The sequence below is a fragment of the Phocoena phocoena genome, chromosome 17 (assembly GCF_963924675.1).
Source record: "Phocoena phocoena chromosome 17, mPhoPho1.1, whole genome shotgun sequence".
Classification (NCBI taxonomy): domain Eukaryota; kingdom Metazoa; phylum Chordata; class Mammalia; order Artiodactyla; family Phocoenidae; genus Phocoena; species Phocoena phocoena.
Window position 1 is genome coordinate 23,571,514 of NC_089235.1, and position 23,629 is coordinate 23,595,142.

Sequence of the window (23,629 nt, forward strand, 5' to 3'; positions counted from 1 at the left end):
CTGACATTCCTACAAACAGTGCACAAGGGTTCCCTTTTAAAACTCCACATCCTCGCCAACACTTGCTATTTCTTGCCTTTTCATGACAGCCATTCCAACAGGTGTGAGGTGGTATCTCGTGGTTTTGACACGTTTCCCTGACTTTGAGCACCTTTTCATGTACCTCTTGGCCATCTGTATGTCTTCTTTGGAAAAATGTCTATTCAGATCCTCTGCCCTTCCTGCTCTATTTCTGTCCTCAGCACACATCCCTAACATACTATATATCAATATTTTACTTATTTGTATCAATGTCCCCCAGCCAGAGGTAAGCTCTACTAGGCAAGCAATTTTGTCTAACTTGTTTACTGCTGTTTCTTTAGTTTTTAGAACAGTGCCATGCACAAAGAGTGCACTCAAAACGTATTTATTGAATGACAGAGTTTCTCAGTACAGTTTACACTATTCCAATCAAAGGAAAGAATGGGTATAAAAACAGGAGGAGGAGAGCTACACCTAAAGAAAATTCTGACAAATAAGAGCTATAATTATAGCTTGCATTTACTATGTCTTCTCCAATCATTTATTCATAATTATCTAATGGCATTCGTGATGAATACCTGGGTTCAACAAAAAAGGAGTGAATACGCTAAGCAAAGTTCATTTATTTTTCACGACGTTCTTCTTTTGATTTTGAGTCTTTACTCTCCTGGAGTCCTAACAGAATTGCTTCAGCCTCTAGGATAGTTGTATCTGTTGTGGCTCCCAAGAACCTAGATGTAAGTTCAAGATCTAATAGTCGCAGCCGGACTCTGGTTCCTTTCTGGTATTTCCTAAATAGTAAGAAAAAAAAATTCCATTAATTCTGAATATCACTAAATGAACAACTACTTTAAAGTAAAACCCAAATTCTAATTTTGTGTTGGCTCAAGATAACAGAATTAACACTAGTATATGAGAAATAGTTGTTTTTGACAGAAAAGTAATTTAGTTGTATCAGAATTTTCATCTTAAAGCTGCCTTTAAAGATTTTATAACCTAAATAAAAATGTATTCCAAACTGAAATTCAAACAAGTTGGTTCTTGAAACTGACATTTATTTTAATGTCAGTTATTTTTAAAGTCAAAAAGTATCAAGGGGAAAAAATGTTTTCAGAAACATTTTGGTTTCTAAAATTAAAATCTTCTTTTAAAGTAAAAGAAATTTTACAAAAACAAAATGGAAAACAGTCTAAGGGCAAAGTACTTAGTACTGGGGATTGATTGAACTGTAACTAAAGTATAATGCTGGCCATAACATGCATGACGGCTCAATTTGGTCAAAACAATTATTCAAGTATTTCATAATACGAAATGAAAACTGATACTCATTTGTCTTTCTTCCTTGACCAATTATTTTAAGAGTTTAACATCAACATTATGAAAAGGTACAGGAGAGTGAAAATATGGCTACTGAATGAAAACCACAAATCTTTAAAAATCTAAAAATATATACCTAGAGTACTCTAAGTCTTAAAATTAAAATTAAAACAATTTTATATAAACAGAAAATGAAGAAACAGAGTTCTCCAAAAAAGTCACTGGAAAATGATTTTAGTAGACCATACAATGAACAATGTTTGATTAGGTATTCTGGAGGAACTTATAAGTGGTCCATCAAGTAAACATTTAGGCTATTTGGCTTTTTTTTTTTTAAGCTATTTTTCTTTGTGGTTACAGAAGGAAATGTCCTTTTGTAAAATTTGGAAAATCAAGATGTCAGTCACATTTAGTCAGTCACATATAGTCCTTCTATATGTATGTTTATGTATATATGTACATGGGTATGTGTATCTGACGGCATAGACCTTACTTTCTGTCTCTGTTTAAAAAAATTAAAGAGATATCCTAGAATATTAAGGCATAGCTTTATATTCTTAGAAAACAGCAGTTATAGAACACATTCCATATGAATTAACCACTGGGAAAACAAGCTAGTTCACAGACAAGGTAAAGCTGAACACTATTTTCTGCATTACTTGGAGCTGTAACCTGTGTTCTAATGGAGTCTTTCATTTGTCCTTACAGCACTACTCCAGTGATTCATTTAATCAATCAGCTTTGATTCACGTCGACCACCTTCCTCCCCGCTACCCCCCACACAACATCCAATTAGTTATCAAGTTTTGTTCATTTTTTAACACAGATATTTCTTGAGCTTAGCCCTTCAGATCTCATCATCCTTAGCTAAAGCTTGAGGTAGGACCTGGTCTTCCCGGAGCCCACCTTCCTAGTCTACTTCTCACGATGGTTCCGTATCTGCTCTGCTTATGTGGAAATGGCCTAACGTCCATTCCCACACACTTCTACTGCTCTGCACCTTTGCTTCTGTTGTAGCACTGCTTGGCCTTTCCTTCTAAATAAATCCTATTGATTCCTAAGTATCCAGGTAGAATGCATCAAATGCAGCTCCTGAGAGCCTCCACATTCCCCTTATCAGAATGCAGATTCTGTCATTGGAATTGCCAAGGAAGACAGAGGTTTTGCAGTCACAGACTTGGATGCAAATCTGAGTCCTGCTACTTACGAGTTGGGTAACCTTGGGTAACTTGCTTTCTCTGAACCACAATTCCCTCATTTATATAACAGACTTCGACCACTTGGCAGGTTTGCTGGGATGGTTAAATGGGATAATATTATATATTGAAAACGCACAGCCCAGTAAGTGCAAATGTCAGTGCCCTTCACTCACCTGTATTGGTTAACTGTGTAAATCTCCGATTTCTCATTAGATCGAATACTCCCCAAGATCTGGCACTGTATTTATCTCTGTATCCTTCCAGTGCCAATGCAGCAGGTCCTCAAATGTTCGTCAATAAATTAACAAGACGCTTGCTGGCAAAAGCCACCACACCGACTACCTAGGCTTTCCATTCTCTTGGCCTTAGCAGCTGTGTGGCCTGGCTCATTTACTTAACCTCTCTGAAGTTTGCCTGGCACAGTGCCTGGTGCACAGTAGTTAATAAAGTTAGTTCTCTTCTCCTTCCATTATTCATATCTGGCCTATAAACAACCATGATGAAGGGCAACAGTGACTTTTTATGAAAAGGGTTGAACATTCACACACACTTGGGACACAATTTCTGGGCACAGTCTCACTGAAGGGGAAGCTCTCAGTGTAGATGGTTCTGTGTCATAAAATGCTAGCAATCTCCTGTTAAAAAATAAAATCAAATACCACGAGTGCACAGTATGCTTGGTAGTTTATGGAAAGGAAAACTTTTTCTAGGTGTAGTAGCCTTTAATAATATGAAAGTTTTGTCTTCATCTCTAAAAATTATGCAAATTCTAGAAGTTATCCAGTGAGTTGGTAAAGGAGATGAAAAATGGAACTGCAGGACTTTACATGTGCTAAATGAATGAAGAATCACCCACATGTATATACCTTGCACCAAACAAAAAAAACCTGTAGAAGATTTCTGACTTCTGCTACCTGGAAGTAGCTGTTTCTACTTTTATGGTACTTAATTTTCACTGTGCATTATTTCTATGTGTTTCTTCCCTAGCAGACTACAGGTTCGTTATGGGCAGGGCTTTAATCACATCTGCCTCTCTTACAGTACTGAGATGTATACATTTCATTTAATGTAGCCTTTTGAACAGTGGTTTTTCACTTTCCAGTACATCAGAAGCACCTGGGGTGCTTATTAAAAATGCAAATGAGGGAAGCAACCCCAGAGAGTGAGCTGGCAAATCTAGGGTGGAACTTGGGAATTTCCCTTTTTAACAAGCTCCCCAGGTGATTTGGATGCAGTCTTCTCTGATCAGCATTTGAGAAAAATCTGGCCTAGAATTACCTTTATTGTATACAAGACAGAGCGTCCTACACACATACAAAGGGCCAGTAAAATGAGGACCTCTGACAGGACTTTGTGGCCACCATTAACAGCCTTTGAGGGTAACAGATGTTTCCTATAAGTGATGAAAAAGCCAACAGACTTTAGGGTAATTTAAACAGATCAAAAAAAAAAAAAAAGGTCAGGGAATGACAATATATAATGGAGAAAGGCACCTAAGAACAGTCCCTTGAACAAAGCCTACTGACAGCGGGGGTGGGGCTGCCTCTCCCAGACACAGACTGTCCTTTCTGGGAGTCCCGGGACATGGAAAGGTTAGCATAGTCCTCACTCAACAGGAATAGGAGCCATACAATTAATGTGGAGTTTATCCGCGCTTTAACTTTTCTTTTTTTTTTTTAACATCTTTATTGGGGTATAATTGCCTTACAATGGTGTGTTAGTTTCTGCTTTATAACAAAGTGAATCAGTTATACATATACATATGTTCCCATATCTCTTCCCTCTTGCGTCTCCCTCCCTCCCACCCTCCCTATCCCACCCCTCCAGGTGGTCACAAAGCACCGAGCTGATCTCCCTGTGCTACGCGGCTGCTTCCCACTAGCTATCTACCTTACGTTTGTTAGTGTATATATGTCCATGCCTCTCTCTCGCCCTCGCGCTTTAACTTTGAAACACTTTATTAAAGGGAAGTAAAGAAATAACTAATGTATTTCTGAGAACTCCATTTCTGCCAATGAAATGTGAGGTGAACCTTCAGTATTGTAGTCTTTGACAATCACTTAATACTACTTAGTCTTCCCATTTGGGTTTCCACTGTTCCACATAACAAGATTTAAAATGAAAATGCCAGTAAACTCTTTCCCCAGCTTGTTCATGCAGTTCTTAAATGGTCTGTTTATTCAAAGATTTGGGCCTAAGTATAAATATCCAGAAGAGGCAATGTGGTGGTCAAGACTCTAGACTCTGGAGCCAGATGGCCAGATGTGTGCCCAGCTCTATCCATAAAACTGCAACTCTGAGCTGTTACTTCATCTCTCTGTTTCAGCTTCCTCATTTGTAAAATGGGAATAATTACACCTTCTAGGTTCCTATGAGCATGAAAAGAGTTAATACCTGCCAAGCCCTTATAAATACTCAATAAATGTTAGCTACCATCATCAGTCACCACCACCACCACCACCACCATCACCATCAAAACAAACCCAGTGACACCTGATGCTCCAGCCTTGGTGTGATGGGGAGTACAAGAGCGGTCCCAGATATAATTCCAAGTGATAATTAAACCAATGAAGGATTTCTGTAGAAGGTATGTTTTGGGGGTGAGTTTTCTTTCAATAATTTGCTTTGATTCAAATCTTATTTCAATGGTATAAGCATTCCTCTCTCAAAATGTATTATATAATGTATATAACATGCAATATATATAAATACATTATAAATGTCCTACAAGAAAGAAAACAATTTCTCTTGAAATGAATGCTGAATTTCCTTTGAAGATGTGAGGCAAAATAGCACTGAACAAAAGCAAGTAAAATTCGGAGAACTGCACATTTAACAGTCCACACTTCCCAGCATTAACCACAATATAACTGAAAACAAGAAAGTAGAATATATTGTCAGTCACAGTGACTTATCTATTCTAGTATTCTTTATGACAGTGGTTCAAGGAACACTGAGGATTGAGGGGCAGGTAGAGCTGTCTAATTTTACCTGTCTCCTATCACTCTTCCTTAATTCTTGACAGAGTTAAGCTGTCAATGAATCTATTTTTAGCACATACTATTTCTTGGAAGGGGAAGATGATCATCTCAATAGGTTCATTATTTTTTCTTCCAAGAAGCATTTTTAAGCTTCCTTTAAAATTTACCATTTCATGCTGGAGAGGGTGTGGAGAAAAGGGAACCCTCTTGCACCGTTGGTGGGAATGTAAATTGATACAGCCTCTATGGAGAGCAGTATGGAGGTTCCTTAAAAAACTAAAAATAGAACTACCATATAACCCAGCAATCCCACTACTGGCCTATACCCTGAGAAAATCATAATTCAAAAAGAGTCATGTATCACAATATTCATTGCAGCACTATTTACAATAGCCAGGACGTGGAAGCAACCTAAATGCCCATGGACAGACGAATGGATAAAGATGTGGTACATATATACAATGGAATATTACTCAGCCATAAAAAGGAATGAAATTGGGTCATTTGTAGAGACATGGATACATCTAGAGACTGTCATACAGAGTGAAGTAAGTCAGAAAGAGAAAAACAAATATTGTATATTAACGCATGTATGTGGAACCTAGAAAAATGGTACAGATGAACCGGTTTACAGGGCAGAAGTTGAGACACAGATGTAGAGAACAAACGTATGGACACCAATGGGGGAAAGCCGCAGGTGGGGGGGGGGGGGTGCTGTGATGAATTGGGGGATTGGGATTGACATGTATACACTGATGTGTATAAAACTGATGACTAATAAGAACCTGCTGTATCAAATAAATAAAATAAAATTCAAAAATTAAGGGAAAAAATTTACCATTTCAATAGTAGACTTAACTTCTAACCTAATCAACCATCCCCTTTCTTTATATACCAGACACTATCTCCTCTATGTCTTCTTTCTATAATGAGGTTTTATTATTTTAAAATTTTAATTAGTTTTTCCTCATTCCTTTGATTACATCAATGGACTCTTCCTTCTAAAAATGCACAAATACCCATAATTTTGCTACAATTTAAGAGGTTCACAGGTTACCTGAAGGTCATCTACGGACCTATAAGATTACAAAGTTTTGTGCTAGATTTTAAGTCTGTTAATGTTTCTTGAAGTGAAAGAAATGGGTTCTCATTCCATCTACACAACAACATTGCCTTGTGATAATTATGTCTGTTGTTTAATTCCCAATGTGTTTCTTAATGAAACCTAGGACTTCAATGAACAAGCTCACTGGGCCACTGCTCCCAGCCACACAGTTGGTGGATGGGATGGAGACATTCTGTAATGCGCAGAACTCTTCCATACAACAGAGTTGTCCTGCATCTGTGCCAGACATTGATGTGGGTGAAAAACCTGCTTATAATTATCTAAGCCTAAAACTCTGTCTGCTAAATACAAAGAGTTGTGTTTTTAAAAATAAGAGTTTAGGGCTTCCCTGGTGGCGCAGTGGTTAGGAACTCGCCTGCCAATGCAGGGGACATGGGTTTGAACCCTGGTCCGGGAGGATCCCACATGCTGTGCAGCAACTAAGCCTGCAAGCCACAACTACTGAGCCTGCGTGCCTAGAGCCCGTGCTCCACAACAGGAAAGGCCACTGCAATGAGAAGCCTGTGCACCGCAACAAAGACCCAAAAATAAATAATAAATTAATTAAAAAAATAAAGGTTTAAGTATACACCAAATTTCCAAGAATGTGATTACTGTGTAAATTAATGGAAGACTGACTTTGTCCACAATGTTAGCAAGAGTTGCTCACTATTTCAGAAAATCACACTGCCATAACAACACCACCATTTCATTTTTGTGTCTTGCTACATGGGCTAAATGTACCTTCTTTACAGCTTAAACTTTGGCTTATTGTTTGCATTGGGAGGAGATCCATCTCCTCTACACCTGCTATCTAAAAGTATATGATTTATCTTCTCACCTTTCAATGAAATGCATTGATAAAAACTTAACTATCAATAACACCAAAACACTGCTGCCCAACATAACTTTCTGTAATGACAGAAACATTCCATATAAGGTGCTCATTGAGCACTTGAAATATGACTAATGTGAGTGAGGAACCAAATTTTAAAATTTTATTTAATTTGAATCAAATTTAAATAGCCATTCAGTGCAGTTGTAGACAATTTCAAATTGACAATAAAAATAGTAAACATATTTGTCCTACAATATATACGCTGGAAGAAAGGCTAGTTTTACAGGAAAAATAGAACTCTGAAATAATTTGTTATAATAAATAGCTATTACTAATTAGATTCCAGCAATAATAAACCATCAGATCCATGTTTGCCATTCCTAACTCCTCTAATGTTTCTTTCCTTTCTGTTATTTTTTGTATTTTTCCTCAAATCTGTGTGACACTGTACTAGACACATAGCAACTGAACTGTCTTTTAGATATTTAGAGGTTAAAACAAAATTCTCTGTGAAGATAGCTTCTTCCATATTACAGACAGAAAATTAAGGTACATGGAAGTCACTTGCCAACACCACAAAGCTGTATAAGAGGATTCACAGACTTTTTTTCTCCTCTTCCTTTTCTCAAGTTCTCAGTTACCTCTGACTTCTTGCAAGAACTGTAAACTTAATCCCTTTAGGAGTGATAAGAAGTTACCACTTCATATGGTCTCATAATGTCTTCCCTTTGAAATAAAATGTAAACCATGTTGCTGCCACCCAACTCATTGTTTTAACTGTTCCCCACTAGAAAAATGGTTACTTTCAGTGGTAACAAATAATAAATTATCAGAAAAAGTCTCCATGGCTTAATGCAAGGTTGTCTATTTTTTATACCTTTTTTAATTAGAAAAAAAAACTTTGGATATTAGTTTTTCAGAAACGCTGTATTTCATATTATAAAACATTGAATACTGTTGTCTTGAAAGCAAATAGGATGTCTCCAGTGAGCATGTTCAAAATGAAAATAGCCTGTGTTTTCACTGCTTGGTGTGTTTCTTTAACTTCAAGTGCTTGCCTCCGACTGATCTTTGTGAACTCCAGCCTAAATGGACTCAATGCCAGCCTTCACCATCACTGCTCTCTTCCACTGCGCATTTTCGCAGACCATATGCTGCAGTAAATGAGCCTGCATGTCTGAGCTGTTTAGGAAAAGGGCAATTAAATCTGGTTTTGCATTTCTGTATTAAGGACATGGTTTAAAGACTTTCCTTTGGAGAGGTTTTTGACATTCTTTCCACAGACATTCTTTAACATCTGTCAGTGCATGCTGGTGACGGTTCTCGTAGACTTAAAATAGAGACAGTCTCTCTGACTAGTTCTTTGATATACGTATATTAAATAATACAAAGCCGACAAATACAAGGCTTGGATTGAACCTCAGTATCCAAAGAGAATCTTGTAAGGAATTCTGACTTTGCTAGTCAATTTAGCTGTCTTGCTGTAATCTTAGTTCTCAGAGGTTTTAAAAATAGTTCTCTTGAAATCATTAACCATCTATGTTTTCATCCCAGTAAGTTAAAATAGTTTAGAACTTTTTCTGATTTTCTTACAATTCGTTAAAGTTTTAAGACTTTAGAAGTAAAATTTTGTTTTCCGAAGACAGAAAGCTACAATGTTTCTAATGGTTCAATTACCACCTATTTGTCTTTTCTAATTCATACAAATGTTCACAGTAATGCTGATCTCTGTGTGAAGCCCATACTTTGTCCGTGTGTGTGTGCGTGCGTGTGTGTGTGAGGGAGAGCATTTGCATGTGAGCATGAGGGAATATATGTACTTTGTTCTTCTTTAAATGAACTGTCTGGGCATCAATTTCCTCAGTTTTGAAAAGCACAATGTTAGAAGAGACCTAAGGTCTTTTGCAGTTCTATGATTTTATTCTACTTTTATACAATTTTAAGTGTTTGAAAACAGATATAGTATAGAGAGCTATTAAGTGAAAAACTGATTAAATATACATACAAAATGCAAAATTTTAAGACTTTTTATTAAATATATAAAACATTATTATAGTCTTAAATATTCAATTAACAAATGAACTTTTATAATGCAGACTCTGTGGTGTATCTCAGATTTGTCTCCTTTTTCAAAGTACCATCACTGTGTTTCCTTGACAGTGTTTCTAGTCTATTGCTTCTTTCTGTTCAATCTGTAAGATGCCTGTCAAGACTGACTCACCACATACAATCTATTCTGTCTTATCAAGCACAGCATCCATGGTTAACAAAATAAAGGTAGAGAGCGCTCATAAAGTTCTGTAGCTCTCCAATAATTCAACTCATTAAAACTTAAAATGTTCATAATACTAAAATGCATTTCCTCAAATTGCTATCATCATGGATAAGAATTTTAATCTTTTTCTGCAACTCTACTATAAACGTATGATTTTGTTTTCCCCTTAAACCAAATTCTTTTTAACCTTGCCCTGCCAGTTAAGTATTTCGTGAAATAAATAAAAATATAAATAAATAAAAAATATAAATAAAAAAATAATAAAAATAAATAAATAAAAAAGAATATACACACATTTATATTTAGAGGGGTCAAAAACTCCAAAGGAAACATAAGGAATAAATGCCTTCAGGCACCTGAGATACGCTGATGACTAACATTACATCAAAGTTGGAGCCAGAATTACAGCATCTAAGCAAAGGATACATTTTGTGGTATACAAGTTTTGTTTTATGAGAAAAGAAAATATACACATTTATTGCCAGAGATAAGTTTTGTCAGTGTAGAACAGAGGAAGGAATATGGGCTTTAAAAAGTTATAGATGGGTGGAGTCAAGATGACAGACTAGGAGGACGCAGAATTCGTGTCTCCGCACAACTAGGGCACCTACCAGGCACCAGTGGGGGACCACGGACACCTAAGGGGACGGGAGGAACCCCTAGCGACTGGGTAGGATGTGGGGAGTTGGGGGGGGAGTGGGAGGGAGGAGAAGTGTAGGCTGGACGGGACTGGTGCCCTGAGGGGCGGCTGGGGGAGGAGAAGGGAGCCCACGCCCAAAGGGGGAAACTGGGGGACCACTGGGAGGGCAGAGGATCAAAAGGGAGCATGGCCAGGCTTCCCCCACTCACTTCGGCCCCCAGGAGCCTGCTGAGATCCCCGGCCTGACCCTCTGCCCACCGAGGCCCACTCCAGCTGCGCGGATCCTGAGGGAGTGTGAAGGAGGGAAGGGGGAACAAAAGTAAAGGTCTGACCTACTGACCGGCACCCCTGAAGGGTGGTTGGAGGAAGGGAGTTCCTACACCCAGCGGGACCCACCCACGGTTAGGGATCCAGCAGCAACGGGGGAGACCATGGGGGGAGACAGTAGGCGGGGGGCAGGGAGGAACAGAAGGAAACACGGCCAGAGCTTTCCCTGTCCACTTAGGCACCAAGGAGCCTGTTGGGCTCCAAGGCCTAATCCTCTGCCCTCAGAGCCTCCCTCCTGCCGTGCAGAGCCCAAGCCCCACCCCTACACCCCAACCCAGGGCCCTACCTCTACACTCAGAGACACCCTCTGAGACACCCTCCAACGGCTCTGGGCCTAAACCCCACCCACACACCCTCACCCAGGGCCTTCCCTCCAAACTCCGGAACTCCACACTATGGAGGACCCCCTTTGGAAGTGCTGCCTCTCCCCTTCCGCATAGGTCTTAAGCAGAGGCCCCGCCCCACGCTCAAACATCAACCCCACCCCTGCCTAAGAGCCAACCCCACCTAAACTCTGCCCCCCAGAGCCAAGGGCCTTTTTTTTTTTTCTTTCCTGTTGTGGTTTTGTTTACCTTGTTGCAGTTGTTTCAATTATATTTTAATTTTTCCCAATATATTTTTTATCTTTCTAACTTTATTTTATTTTTTATTCTTTGTTATTGTACTGCTCCTTTTTTCTTTTTTTTTTTGCCACACCACATGGCATGTGGGAACTTGGTTCCCAGGCCAGAGGTTGGGCCCGAGCTCGTGTGGTGGGACACCAAGTCCAAACCACTGGACTATCAGAGAACCTCAGACCCCAGGGAATATTCATCAGAATGAGGCCTCCCGGCGGTCCTCATCTCACCACCAAGACCCGACTCTATCCAACTGCCTGAAAACTCCACTGCTGGATGCCTCAGGCCAAACAACCACTAAGACAGGAATACAGCCCCACCCATCAAAAAAAAAAAAAAAAAAGCGACAAAAAAATATGTTACAGACGAACAGCAAGGTAAAAACCTACAAGACCAAATAAATGAAGACGAAATAGGCAACCTATGTGAAAAAGAATTCAGAGTAATGATAATAAAGATGATCCAAAATCTTGGAAACAGAATGGAGAAAATACAAGAAACGTTTAACAAGGATCTAGAAGAACTAAAGAGCAAACAAACAGTGATGAACAACACAGTAACTGAAATTAAAAATACTCGGGAAGGAATCAATAGCAGAATAACTGAGGCAGAAGAATGGATAAGTGAGCTGGAAGATAAAATGGTGGAAATAACTGCTGGAGAGCAAAATAAAGAAAAAAGAATGAAAAGAATTGAGGACAGTCTCAGAGACCTCTGGGACAACATTAAATGCACCAATATTCGAACTATAGGGGTCCCAGAAGAAGAAGAGAAAAAGAAAGGGTTTGAGAAAATATTTGAAGCGATTATAGTTGAATAATTCCCTAACATGGAAAGGAAAGAGTCGATCAAGTCCAGGAAGTGCAGAGAGTCCCTTACAGGATAAACCCAAAGAGAAACACACCAAGGCACATATTAATTAAGCTATCAAAAATTAAATACAAAGAAAAAATATTAAAAGCAGCAAGGGAAAAGCAACAAATTACCTACAAGGGAATCCCCATAAGGTTAACAGCTGATCTTTCAGCAGAAACTCTGTAAGCCAGAAGGGAGTGGCAGGACATGTTTAAAGTGATGAAAGGGAAAAACCTACAACCAATATTCTCTACCCAGCAAGGATTTCATTCAGATTCGATGGAGAAATCAAAAGCTTTACAGGCAGCAAAAACTACGAGAATTCAGCACCCGCCGAAACCAGCTTTACAACAAATGCTAAAGGAACTTCTCTAAGCGGGAAACACAAGAGAAGGAAAACACCTACAAAAACCAAACCAAATCAATTAAGAAAATGGTAATAGGAACGTACATGTCAATAATTACCTTGAATGTAAATGGATTAACTGTTTCAACCAAAAGACACAGACTGGCTGAATGGATAAAAAAATAAGACCCTTATATACGCTGTCTACAAGAAACCCACTTCAGGCCTAGGGACACATACAGGCTGAAAGTGAGGGGATGGAAAAAGATATTCCATGCAAATGGAAATCACAAGAAAGCTGGAGTAGCAATACTCATATCAGATAAAATAGGCTTTAAAAGAAAGACTGTTACAAGACATAAGGAAGGACACTGCATAATGATCAGGGATCAATCCAAGAAGAAGACATAACAATTATAAATATTTATGCACCCAACATAGGAGCACCTCAATACATAAGGCAAATGCTAACAGCCATAAAAGGAGAAATCGACAGTAACAATAATAGTGGGGGACTGGAACATCCCACTTACACCAATAGACAGATCATCCAGTTAGAAAATAAATAAGGATAAACAAGCTTTAAATGACAGAACAGACCAGAGAGACTTAATTGATATTTTTAGGACATTCCACCCAAAAGCTCAAGAAAACACTTTCTTCTCAAGTGCACATGGAACGTTCTCCAGAATAGGTGACATCTTGTGTCACAAATCAAGGCTTGGAAAATTTAAGAAAACTGAAATCGTATCAAGCATCTTTTCCAACAACAATGCTATGAGATTAGAAATCAATTACAGGAAAAAAACAGTAAAATACACAAATAAATGGAGGCTAAACAGTGCATTGCTGAATAACCCTTGGTTATTTCACTGAAGAAATCAAAGAAGAAATTAAAAAATACCTAGAAACAAATGACAATGAAAACCAGACAATCCAAAATCTATGGGACGCAGCAAAAGCAGTTCTAAAAGGGAAGTTCATAGAAATTCAAGCTCACCTCAAGAAACAAGAAGAACTTCAAATAAACAATCTAAACTTACACCTAAAGCAACTAGAAAAAGAAGAACAAAGAAAACCCAAAGTTAGTACAAGGAAAGAAATCATAAAGATCAGAGCAGAGATAAATGAAATAGAAACAAAGAAAACACAAGCAAAGATCAATAAAACTAAAAGTTGGTTCTTTGAGAAGATAAACAAAATTGATAAACCTTTAGCCAGACTCATCAATGAAAAAAGGAAGAGGACTCAAATCAGTAAAATTAGAAATGAAAAAGGAAAGATTACAACTGACACTGCAGAAATACAAAAGATCATAAAGGACTACTACAAGCAACTGTATGCCAATAAAATAGGCAACCTGGAAGAAATGGACAAATTCTTGGAAAAGTACAATCTTCCAAGACTGAACCAGGAAGAATTAGAAAATATAAACAAATCAATCACAGGTAATGAAATCGAAACTGTAATTAAAAATATTCCAACAAACAAAAGTCCAGGACCAGATGGTTTCACAGGCGAATTCTTTCAAACATTTAGAGAAGAGTTAACATCTATCCTTCTGAAACTCTTCCAAAAAACTGTGGAGGGAGGAACACTCCCAAATTTATTCTACGAGGCCACCATCAGCCTGATACCAAAACCAGACAAAGATAACACAAAAAAAGAAAATTATAGACCAATATCACTGATGAAAAGAGATGCAAAAATCCTCAACAAAATATTAGCAAACAGAATCCAACAACATACTAAAAGGATCATACACCATGATCAAGTGGGATTTACCCCAGGGATGCAAGTATTCTTCAATAAATGCAAAACAATGTGATACACCATATTAGCAAATTAAAGAATAAAAACCATATGATCATCTCAATAGATGCAGAAAAAGCTTTTGACAAAATTAAACACCCATTTATGATAAAGCTCTACAGAAAGTGAGCATAGAGGGAACCTACCTCAACATAATAAAAGCCATATACGACAAACCCAAGCCAACATCATTCTCAATGGTGAAAAACTGAAAGCATTTCCTCTAAGATGAGGAAAAAGACAAGGATGTCCACTCTCACCACTATTATTCAACAAAGTATTGGAAGTCCTAGCCACAGCAATTAAAGAAGAAAAAGAAATAAAAGGAATACAAATTGGAAAGGAAGAAGTAAAACTGTCACCTTTTGCCAGTGACACGATACTGTACATAGAAAATCTTAAAAGATGCCACCAGAAAACTACTAGAACTAATCAATGTATTTAGTAAGGTTGCAGGATACAAACAAAATTAATGCACAGAAATCTCTTGTACTCCTATATACTAACAATGAAAGATCAGAAAGAGAAATTAAGGAAACAATTCCATTTACCATTGCAATAAAAAGAATGAAATACCTAGGAATAAACCTACCTAAGGAGGCAAAAGACCTGTATTCAGGGCTTCCCTGGTGGCGCAGTGGTTGAGAGTCCGCCTGCCGATGCAGGGGACATGGGTTCGTGCCCCAGTCCGTGAAGGTCCCACATGCCACGGAGCAGCTAGGCCTGTGAGCCATGGCCGCTGAGCCTGCACGTCCAGAGCCTGTGCTCCGCAACAGAAGAGGCCACAACAGGGAGAGGCCCGCGTATCGCAAAAAAAAAAAAAAAAAAAAAAAAAAAGGCCCCAAATAGCCAAAGCAATCTTAAGAAAGAAAAACAGAGCTGGAGGAATCAGGCTCCCAGACTTCAGACTATACTACAAAGCTACCGTAATCAAGACAGTATGGTACTGGCACAAAAACAGCAATATAGATCAATGGTACAGGATAGAAAGCCCAGATATAAACCCACACACATATGGTCACCTTATCTCTGACAAAGGAGGCAAGACTATACAATGGAGGAAAGGCAGCCTCTTCAAGAAGTAGTGCTGGGAAAACTGGACAGCTAAATGTAAAAGAATGAAATTAGAACACTAATTTATAATTAGTGCCACACACAAAAATAAACTCAAAATGGATTAAAGACCTAAATGTGACACTGGACACTATAAAACTCTTAGAGGAAAACATAGGCAGAACAGTCTTTGACATAAATCACAGCAAGATCCTTTATGACCCACATCCTAGAGTAAGGGAAATGAAAACAAAAATAAACAAATGAGACCTAATGAAACTTAAGAGCTTTTGCACAGCAAAGGAAACTATAAAGAAGATGAAAAGACAACCCTCAAAACGGGAGAAAATATTTGCAAACAAAGCAACTGACAAAGGATTAATCTCCAAAATATACAAGCAGCTCATGCAGCTCCGTATCAAAAAAACAAACAACCCAATCCTAAAATGGGCAGAAGACCTAAATAGACATTTCTCCAAAGAAGATATACAGATTGCCAACAAACACATGAAAGGATGCTCAATGTCAGTAATCATTAGAGAAATGCAAATCAAAACTACAATGAATTATCACTTCTCACCGGTCAGAATGGCCATCATCAAAAAATCTACAAACAATAAATGCTGGAGAGCATGTGGAGAAAAGGGAACCCTCTTGCACTGTTGGTGGGAATGTAAATTGACACAGCCACTATGGAGAACAGTATGGAGGTTCCTTAAAAAACAAAAAACAGAACTACGATACAACCCAGCAATCCCACTATTGGGCATATACCCTGAGAAAACCATAATTTAAAAAGAGTCATGTACCACAATGTTCATTGCAGCACTATTTACAATAGCCAGGACAAGAAAGCAACCTAAGTGTCCATCAACATATGAATTGATGAAGAAGATGTGGCACATATATACAATGGAATATTACTCAGCCATAAAAAGGAATGAAATTGAGTTATCTGTAGTGAAGTGGATGGACCTAGAATCTGTCATACAGAGTGAAGTAAGTCAGAAAGAGAAAAACAAATACCGTATGCTAACGCATATATATGGAATCTAAAAAAGCGGTACTGATGAACCTAGTGGCAGAGGAGGAATAAAGATGCAGACTTAGAGAATGGACTTGAAGGCGCATGGGGGAAAGGGAAGCTGGGATGAAGTGAGAGAGTAGCACTGACATATATACACTACAAATGTAAAATAGATAGCTAGTGGGAAGCAGCTGCATAGCACAAGGAGATCAATTCGATGCTCTGTGATGACCTAGAGGCATGAGATAGGGAGGGTGGGAGGGAGGCTCAAGAGGGAGGGGATTGGGGATATGTGTATACATATAGCTGATTCTCTTTATTGTATAGAGGAAACTAATGCAGCACTGTGGAGCATTTATACTCCAATAAAGATGTGAATTAAAAAAAGTTATAGAAAGGTCTAGATTTGACTGTGACTGAGTACAAGAAACTTACCTCGTATGGACTGTTTACTTATCTGTAAAGCGATACATAACACCTGGCAAGGCTGCTTTGATGCCTAACACATTATAAGGTATGGAGAGTGCCTGTCACATATATACAAACTCAATAAATAGTAGCTATTATGAAATTCACTACGTTGATACTTATATAAAGTATAATAGATAACTGAAAGGATAGTAACTTCAAATATAATTTTATTGAAGATAACTAGAATACTGTTCAAATGGATAAGTCTGACAGCAACCTTCAATATATATAAAAGAAAAGGAAAACGAAACTCATTGAAGGCGTTCTTTAAGTCTGAATTTGGGGCTGAGGGAGGAGGGTAATAAAATCCAGGGGTTATTTTATAAGGACAGACTTGGTGAGTCTGCAGGGAGTCAGAGCTGAGAGGCAAAACACAATCAATTGCCTATGGAAGCGTTTTACAGTGTTTTCTTTTTAAAAAAAATACTGATGCCTGGAGTCCAACCCAGACCTACTCCCTCAAAATCAATAGGGTAGAGCTGGAGATTCATGCATATTTGGGGAAAAACTCCTCAAATGGGTCTTGTTCAAAAAGTATTGGTTAAAGTGTTCATAAGTTACATTCTCTGAGTCTCTGTCTCAATCAAACTCCAAATGAATGGTTCACGGCAGTTTGGGGGCCAAGCTGAGTCTTGCTCAATTCAAGCTTTAATTTCCCTAACACGTGCACGCAGTACAGACGTTATACAGAAGGTCAAAGTTAGAACTGCACATTTTAAATATCAAATGTGAGACGAGCAAGGTTGTTTTTCTATTATGAAAACTGAAGAGATTAATATGTATTTCCATCTATACAAAGGGCTGGATCATTTTAGGTTGGTCATATAAGGATTATTGCAGTTAAGGATATATTTTCATGACCAAAAGATTTTCAAAATCACTTCCATGGCACTTGAAAACCTAACACTTGCTGGCATATACAACAACTGTCAAATTTAGCTTCAAAATTATCTTATGGCAGATGTCATCTCCTGATCCCATCCCTAAAATGTCCTTAATAATGTCCTTCAATGGCAGAAACTCTGTCTCCAGATTCCTAACTCCTGTAGTTTTGCCTACATTAAGAGAACAGAGGACTTCTAAATTCACTGTTACCAACTCATTTTCAGAGTTTCCTTTTTTCTTTTAATCTTGTTTCTGTCTCTCTGAATTAGTTACTTATTAAATAAGTATTACTGAATTTTCAACAAACACCTGCTCAACTGGGGTAAGGGGGTACCAACAAGAAAGGGAGAAACTATCCTGCTCCCTCCCAACCCATGGAGGCAAAAATGGAGTGAAAACCCATTTTCCATCAATTCCCTCGGTGGGAGGTAGGACTACTTTAGCAGGTCAGTCCTGATTTCTGTGCCCTTTCAGTAAGACATGAGACTTTACCAGATGTCTTTTGGAAAGCCAAATACTTAAGAGATTGTTATCTCAGTAGCCTCTGTGGGCTGGCAAGAGTCAGAGAGAGAAAAACCTTTCAAAAAAGAGTCAAATACATGCCTGCAGATTTCATGTAATCCAGAGTGTTTCAAACAGCATCCTCTGTAGAACGAGACTCAGTGTCTGGGGCTGGCGGGGGACGGTGGCGGGGGGGGGGGGCGGTTAGGGATGGGGTAGTGGAAGCAGGGAATGGAGCACAAAGACTCCTATCACATGCTGACAAGGCTGAAGTCAGGTTGGTTTTAAGAGAGACCCTTAGGGCTTGGAATAGAGCTTGTGACTTGGCACTTTACAGTCCCGGGCTGATATTTGTCATCTGCACCCCCACATCTGGGTATATGCATTAAACACTCTGGTTCATGCCCTTTTAAAACTGAGGGCAATGAAGCCTAGAGAAGTTCTGTGAAATTAAAAATAAAACAGAAAACTGACTACATACATTCAGAAAAGCAAGTTGTTTACAGGCATTTCACGTGATTAGGTGCTTTTAGATCACTGAAAGCTCAGTAAGAGTCACCAATGCGATTTTGTTCCCCCCCAAAGTTAATGTAATTTAGGCTGAATTAGTACAAGTATATATTCCACATTTCCCACGTGATAATCCCAATCTCCTTGCACTTTTCTAACCACTCTAGGGAATTGTCACCTGTTTGGAAAGAAGACAGTGAAAGAATCTTGTATTATGTGAATGAAAAATTAAGGGAAGGAGAGCAGTTAACAGGTTGAAAAAGGACCTTATACCTGTCAGAAGAATTTGAAAGGCAAGGATTAGATAATGATATTATTAAAGAGGTCACAATATTTACTTTGTGCATCTACTTTGTATGCCTCCAAAAAGCAGAAATAAGAAAAATGGTTAGAAGTTACAGAATGGCAGATTTAGCAGATTTCAGCTTAATATGAGGAAGAACTTCTAACAGAGTTGGCTGGAAGAGGAACTGGGTGTTTTGTGCATTAATGGAGGAAATCACAGGGAATTTTCAAGACGGATGAGCAATGCGGCAGTGATGGAGTTGGAATTCAGTAAGGGCTGAATCAGATGACTTCTAAGATTCCTTCCATTTCTAAAATTTTATGATTCTATGACTCAGAATACTTATTAGGTCTTTCCACCATTCAGGAAGCATGAAAGCTGGAAAGCAAGTTAAAAAAAGAGCAGCCAAAGGGTCAGAAGGCAGGTCAGATATGCAATAAAAAATTGAAAATCCGATCACTTTTTAGTTTACCTTTCAGCACTTAACTCTTTCAGACCATGTTGGTGCCTTGACTTATTTCTGGATAGCAATATCCGCTAGGCACGATTAACTTACTCATCTAGCTGAAATCTGAAGTTAAAGATGATTCCTGACATGACTGCTGGCTAGATGACAAACTAAATTTTGTTTCAGATAGAATACACAGTTAATTGACCAGGAAAAACATATGTTTTACCCCTTCTATTTGTCACTTCCCTAGGTAGGCCATTTCTAAATCACCCTCTGCTTGGATACAAATGAGAAAAGTGACAGAGGTCAAACAGAGCTACCTTTTTCTGTTACCGTGCTCTCTTTAATAAATTTATGTTAATGTGATACTTTTGAAATTGCACTCTGTAGCACTGCACTACACTAGAAATAATAGGCACCTGATAAACACTTGTGGAAGACTACAGTGAATATACATTCTCACGTGCTACACAAAACTTCTGCAACTGGAGTTGTACACTGGGAGTCTGCATTTGACCACAGTGCATTCCACCACTAGTCATATGTGCACCTTAACTGGGCTCCAATCTCAAGGCCACACTGATTTACTTCAAATCCTGAGCAGCAGCCTACATGTTGACAGAGTGTTACAGAATGCTGCAAGTGCTCGCCGATCGCTGGGTCATTCCTATCAGCACAGGAGTGTGCCTGCACAGTGACCAGGGGGCTTCTGCTCAGCCAGCTGATGATTTTTTTTGCTTCTGATTTGAGAAAAGAAATTGTTTCAGAGCAGATTGGTATCTCTAGGGTGACTTTATTCTAAATGCTAATAGAGTAAAATATTGTTAAGAGTCAAATATCTTTGGAATAAAATTCTGCAAAAAAAAGAAATATTACACACTCTGAAGTCTCCGAATCAAAATCAAAGCATCTCTTTGTGATTAAAAATGGTAAATAAGAGCCTTTTTTTTTTTGCTTTTATTTTTATTTAGTAGGAGGCTGTGACTATTTCCTTGGGATTAGATAATGATACTATTTCAAGGCTTTTACTACCCAGAAACAAGATTCAAAAAATACTAAAATTCCAAAAGAACTGTGTTAGGTTAGCATTTTGACTAATATTCGCATCTCTGAATAAATTCTTATGCTCTTAAAGTAAAGCAAAACAGGGAAGAATAGTGATTAAAATTTTTTCCTTCGCTACTAAAAAGGGATTAAGGAACTCAACTTTTTTTTTTTTTTTTTGGCAGTACGCGGGCCTCTCACTGTTGTGGCCTCTCTCGCTGAGGAGCACAGGCTCCTGACGCGCAGGCTCAGCGGCCAGGTCTCACGGGCACAGCCGCTCCGCAGCATGTGGGATCTTCCCAGACCAGGGCACGAACCCGCGTCCCCTGCATCGGCTGGCGGACTCTCAACCATTGCGCCACCTGGGAAGCCCAAGAAACTCAACTTTGATGAGCATTCATTTCCCCTCTCAAATTCTATTTTATAGAGGTTATCTGTATATAGCTTTCCTTGTCCATGTACATGGACTTCCTAAATCAGTGCCTACAAAACGCGGGAAAAAAGCTCAAGATCCTAGAGCTTTTAAACTTGCCAGAAAAGGGTGAATGAATAGCACAATTCTGTTCAAAAAGCATATATCATGTCATATTAATAGCTAAAGAAAGCCATGGTTTATTGGTTTATTGTTCAGTGATAACTAGGACCATGGATAACAAACTGACAGTGTTTAAGAACAATTCTGTTCCCCAATTTACTCGTTTTTTTGCGAACAACTCTATGATCATTATGTAATCTTGAGCAAGGTTACCTTTATTGTAAAATGGGGATCACCATAGTACCTACCTCCTAGGATTGCTGAGAAGATTGTACCAGAGAATGTATATACAGGACTTGGGAAATGCTCAGTGAAAGTCTAGTCAGGACAGGCCTTGATTTAACAAAGAAACTGTTCAGGCATATAACTAGTTCTGTCACAATCAATGTAGGTCTGGCTGTAAGGCTTACTGGGGCTGGCAAACTGATTTGGCAAGCGGTTGATTCCTGTTGGGGTTGGACAGAAGTTGACAAGAAAGTTTTCAAAGATCTCCTGTTCAAAGAGATTGGGTTTAACTTTAGATGGCTGTCGATTGCTAATCTACTGGATAAGCAGCTGGACTCTTGACCAAATGTGTTTCTAGACCTAGAGGGCCTTTCTGTTGAGAGTAGGACCCCCGTGACAAAGGATACAGGAACAGAACATGAGCCCTGAGAAAGGGGGGCCCAGCATGAGTGCTTGCCCTGGGTCTGGGGTTCCAACCTGTCAGTTTGTTCGTTGCTTCATTGCTTCATTCATTCATTTATTCAACAAATATTTCTTAAAGGCCCATCTGTGGCAGGCACTGTTCTAGGTGCTGGAGTAACCAATGTACAAGAAAGACAGTGTTCCAGTGCTCATAGAGCTTACATTGTGGTAGGGAGGAAAAGACAATAAGCAAACAAATCAGGTAAGAGGAAGTGCTGTGCAGAAAATTTAAATAAGGTGATAATATGACAGAAAGGGGTGACATTTGACTGGGTCGTGAAGGGAGGCATCTCTGAAGTGACATTTAAGGGAAGCTCTGAATGACAAAAAAGGAGCCAGCTGTGTAAAGATGGGGGCAGGGCATTTCAGGCAGAGGCACAGGTAGTTCAAAGGCTCAAAGGAACAAGTTGTCATGTTTAAAGAAGCAAGAGAAGGCCAGCGTGGCTGGAGAGCACTGGGTGACAGGGACACTGGGAGGAGTGAGAGGGCAGAGAGGAAGGCAGGAGGCAGGCCACCCATAGTGCTTCAGACCCCAATAGGAAAGGTTTGGGATTTATTTTGGAGAAATACATGATCAAATTTCTGTTTTTAAGATCACTCTGGCTACTCTCTGGAAAACAAACTGTAGGAAGTGAGGATGGAAAGACTCTGGGTGGGGAGGACTGAAGTGCTAATTAGGAAACTTATCCATGGGCAAAGGTGTTGCAGTGAGATATAGCTGTGCTGGCACACCAAATTCCAGGATCAAAGCAGCTGGATCTAATCCTACCGATAATACTGTGTGTCTTGGTTATAATTCATCCAGGATCACAGTAGAGCTGGGCTGAACCTTTTAATATACTGCTTGTATTTTCTTGTTTTAACAAACAATTTATGCACGTGTAGAACCACGTACTTCCTGTTACAATTGGCAGAGCCTGGCTGTTAACGTCCTCTGGGGTGGCAAACTGCCTTGGAAATAGAGTTGGATCTTTTTAAAGACAGACAGCAGTTGACAAAGTTTTCAAAGATGCGTGGTGCAATCTGGGGAGGCAAGACTTTAAATTTCCTAAAGCAATGTCTACTCCTACATTTGTTGGTCTATATAAGTGTATTAGTGTGCTTGGGCTGCTATAACAAAACTGGGTGTCTTAAACATCAGAAATTCATTTTCTCATAGTTCTGGAGTCTAGGGATCTGCAGTCCAAGATCAAGGTTCTGGCTGATTTGGCTTCTGGAAAAGACTCTCTCCCAGCTTGCAGACTGCTGCCCTCTCACTATGTCCTCACATGGCCCCTCCTCAGTGCACACAGAGCAAGAGAGTACTCTCATGTCTCTTCTTCCTTTTATAAGGACACCAATCCCAGTGGATTAGGTCCCCACCCTTATGACCTCACTTAACCTTTATTACCTCCTTATATCCCATATAGTCATAATGGGGGTTGGGGCTTCAACATATGAACTTTGAGTGGACACAATTCACTCCATAACAATGTGTTATTATGAATTCCTACTTGTGTGAGCACAAGCAAATGTTAAATTTTTTTGAAACACATATTTATTGCCACTATATAACAATGAGATATTCAGGATATGAAGAATAAATCTGTGATCTCAAGGAGTTTAGAGTCTAGCAGGGGAGATAATTACAGTGAAATGTGGAATACTATACTAGAGATAGTATATGTAAACACAAAGAATTCTATTAGGGCAAAAAATGTCAGGAAACCATAAGGAGAAGAGCTGACAGTTATGTTAAATTATATAGAATGAGTGGGAATTCACCAGTGAGGTAGACAAGAAAATCCAGAACTACCTCAAAACCCAACCTCTATGAAACAGGTCTTCCTTGGACTCCCCCAGCCTG

At 38.9% G+C, this 23,629-nt stretch overlaps 1 protein-coding gene across 1 annotated transcript in view; it reads right to left on the reverse strand.

The window, feature by feature from the left end:
• Positions 1-388: 388 nt before the first annotated feature.
• Positions 389-23,629, reverse strand: part of MRPS28 (mitochondrial ribosomal protein S28) — a 100,547-nt gene continuing 77,306 nt past the window's right edge. The window contains exon 3 of the mRNA XM_065895747.1: positions 389-812. Coding sequence (XP_065751819.1) covers positions 644-812 — 169 coding nt within the window. The 3' untranslated portion in view covers positions 389-643. The remainder of the gene's footprint in view (positions 813-23,629) is intronic.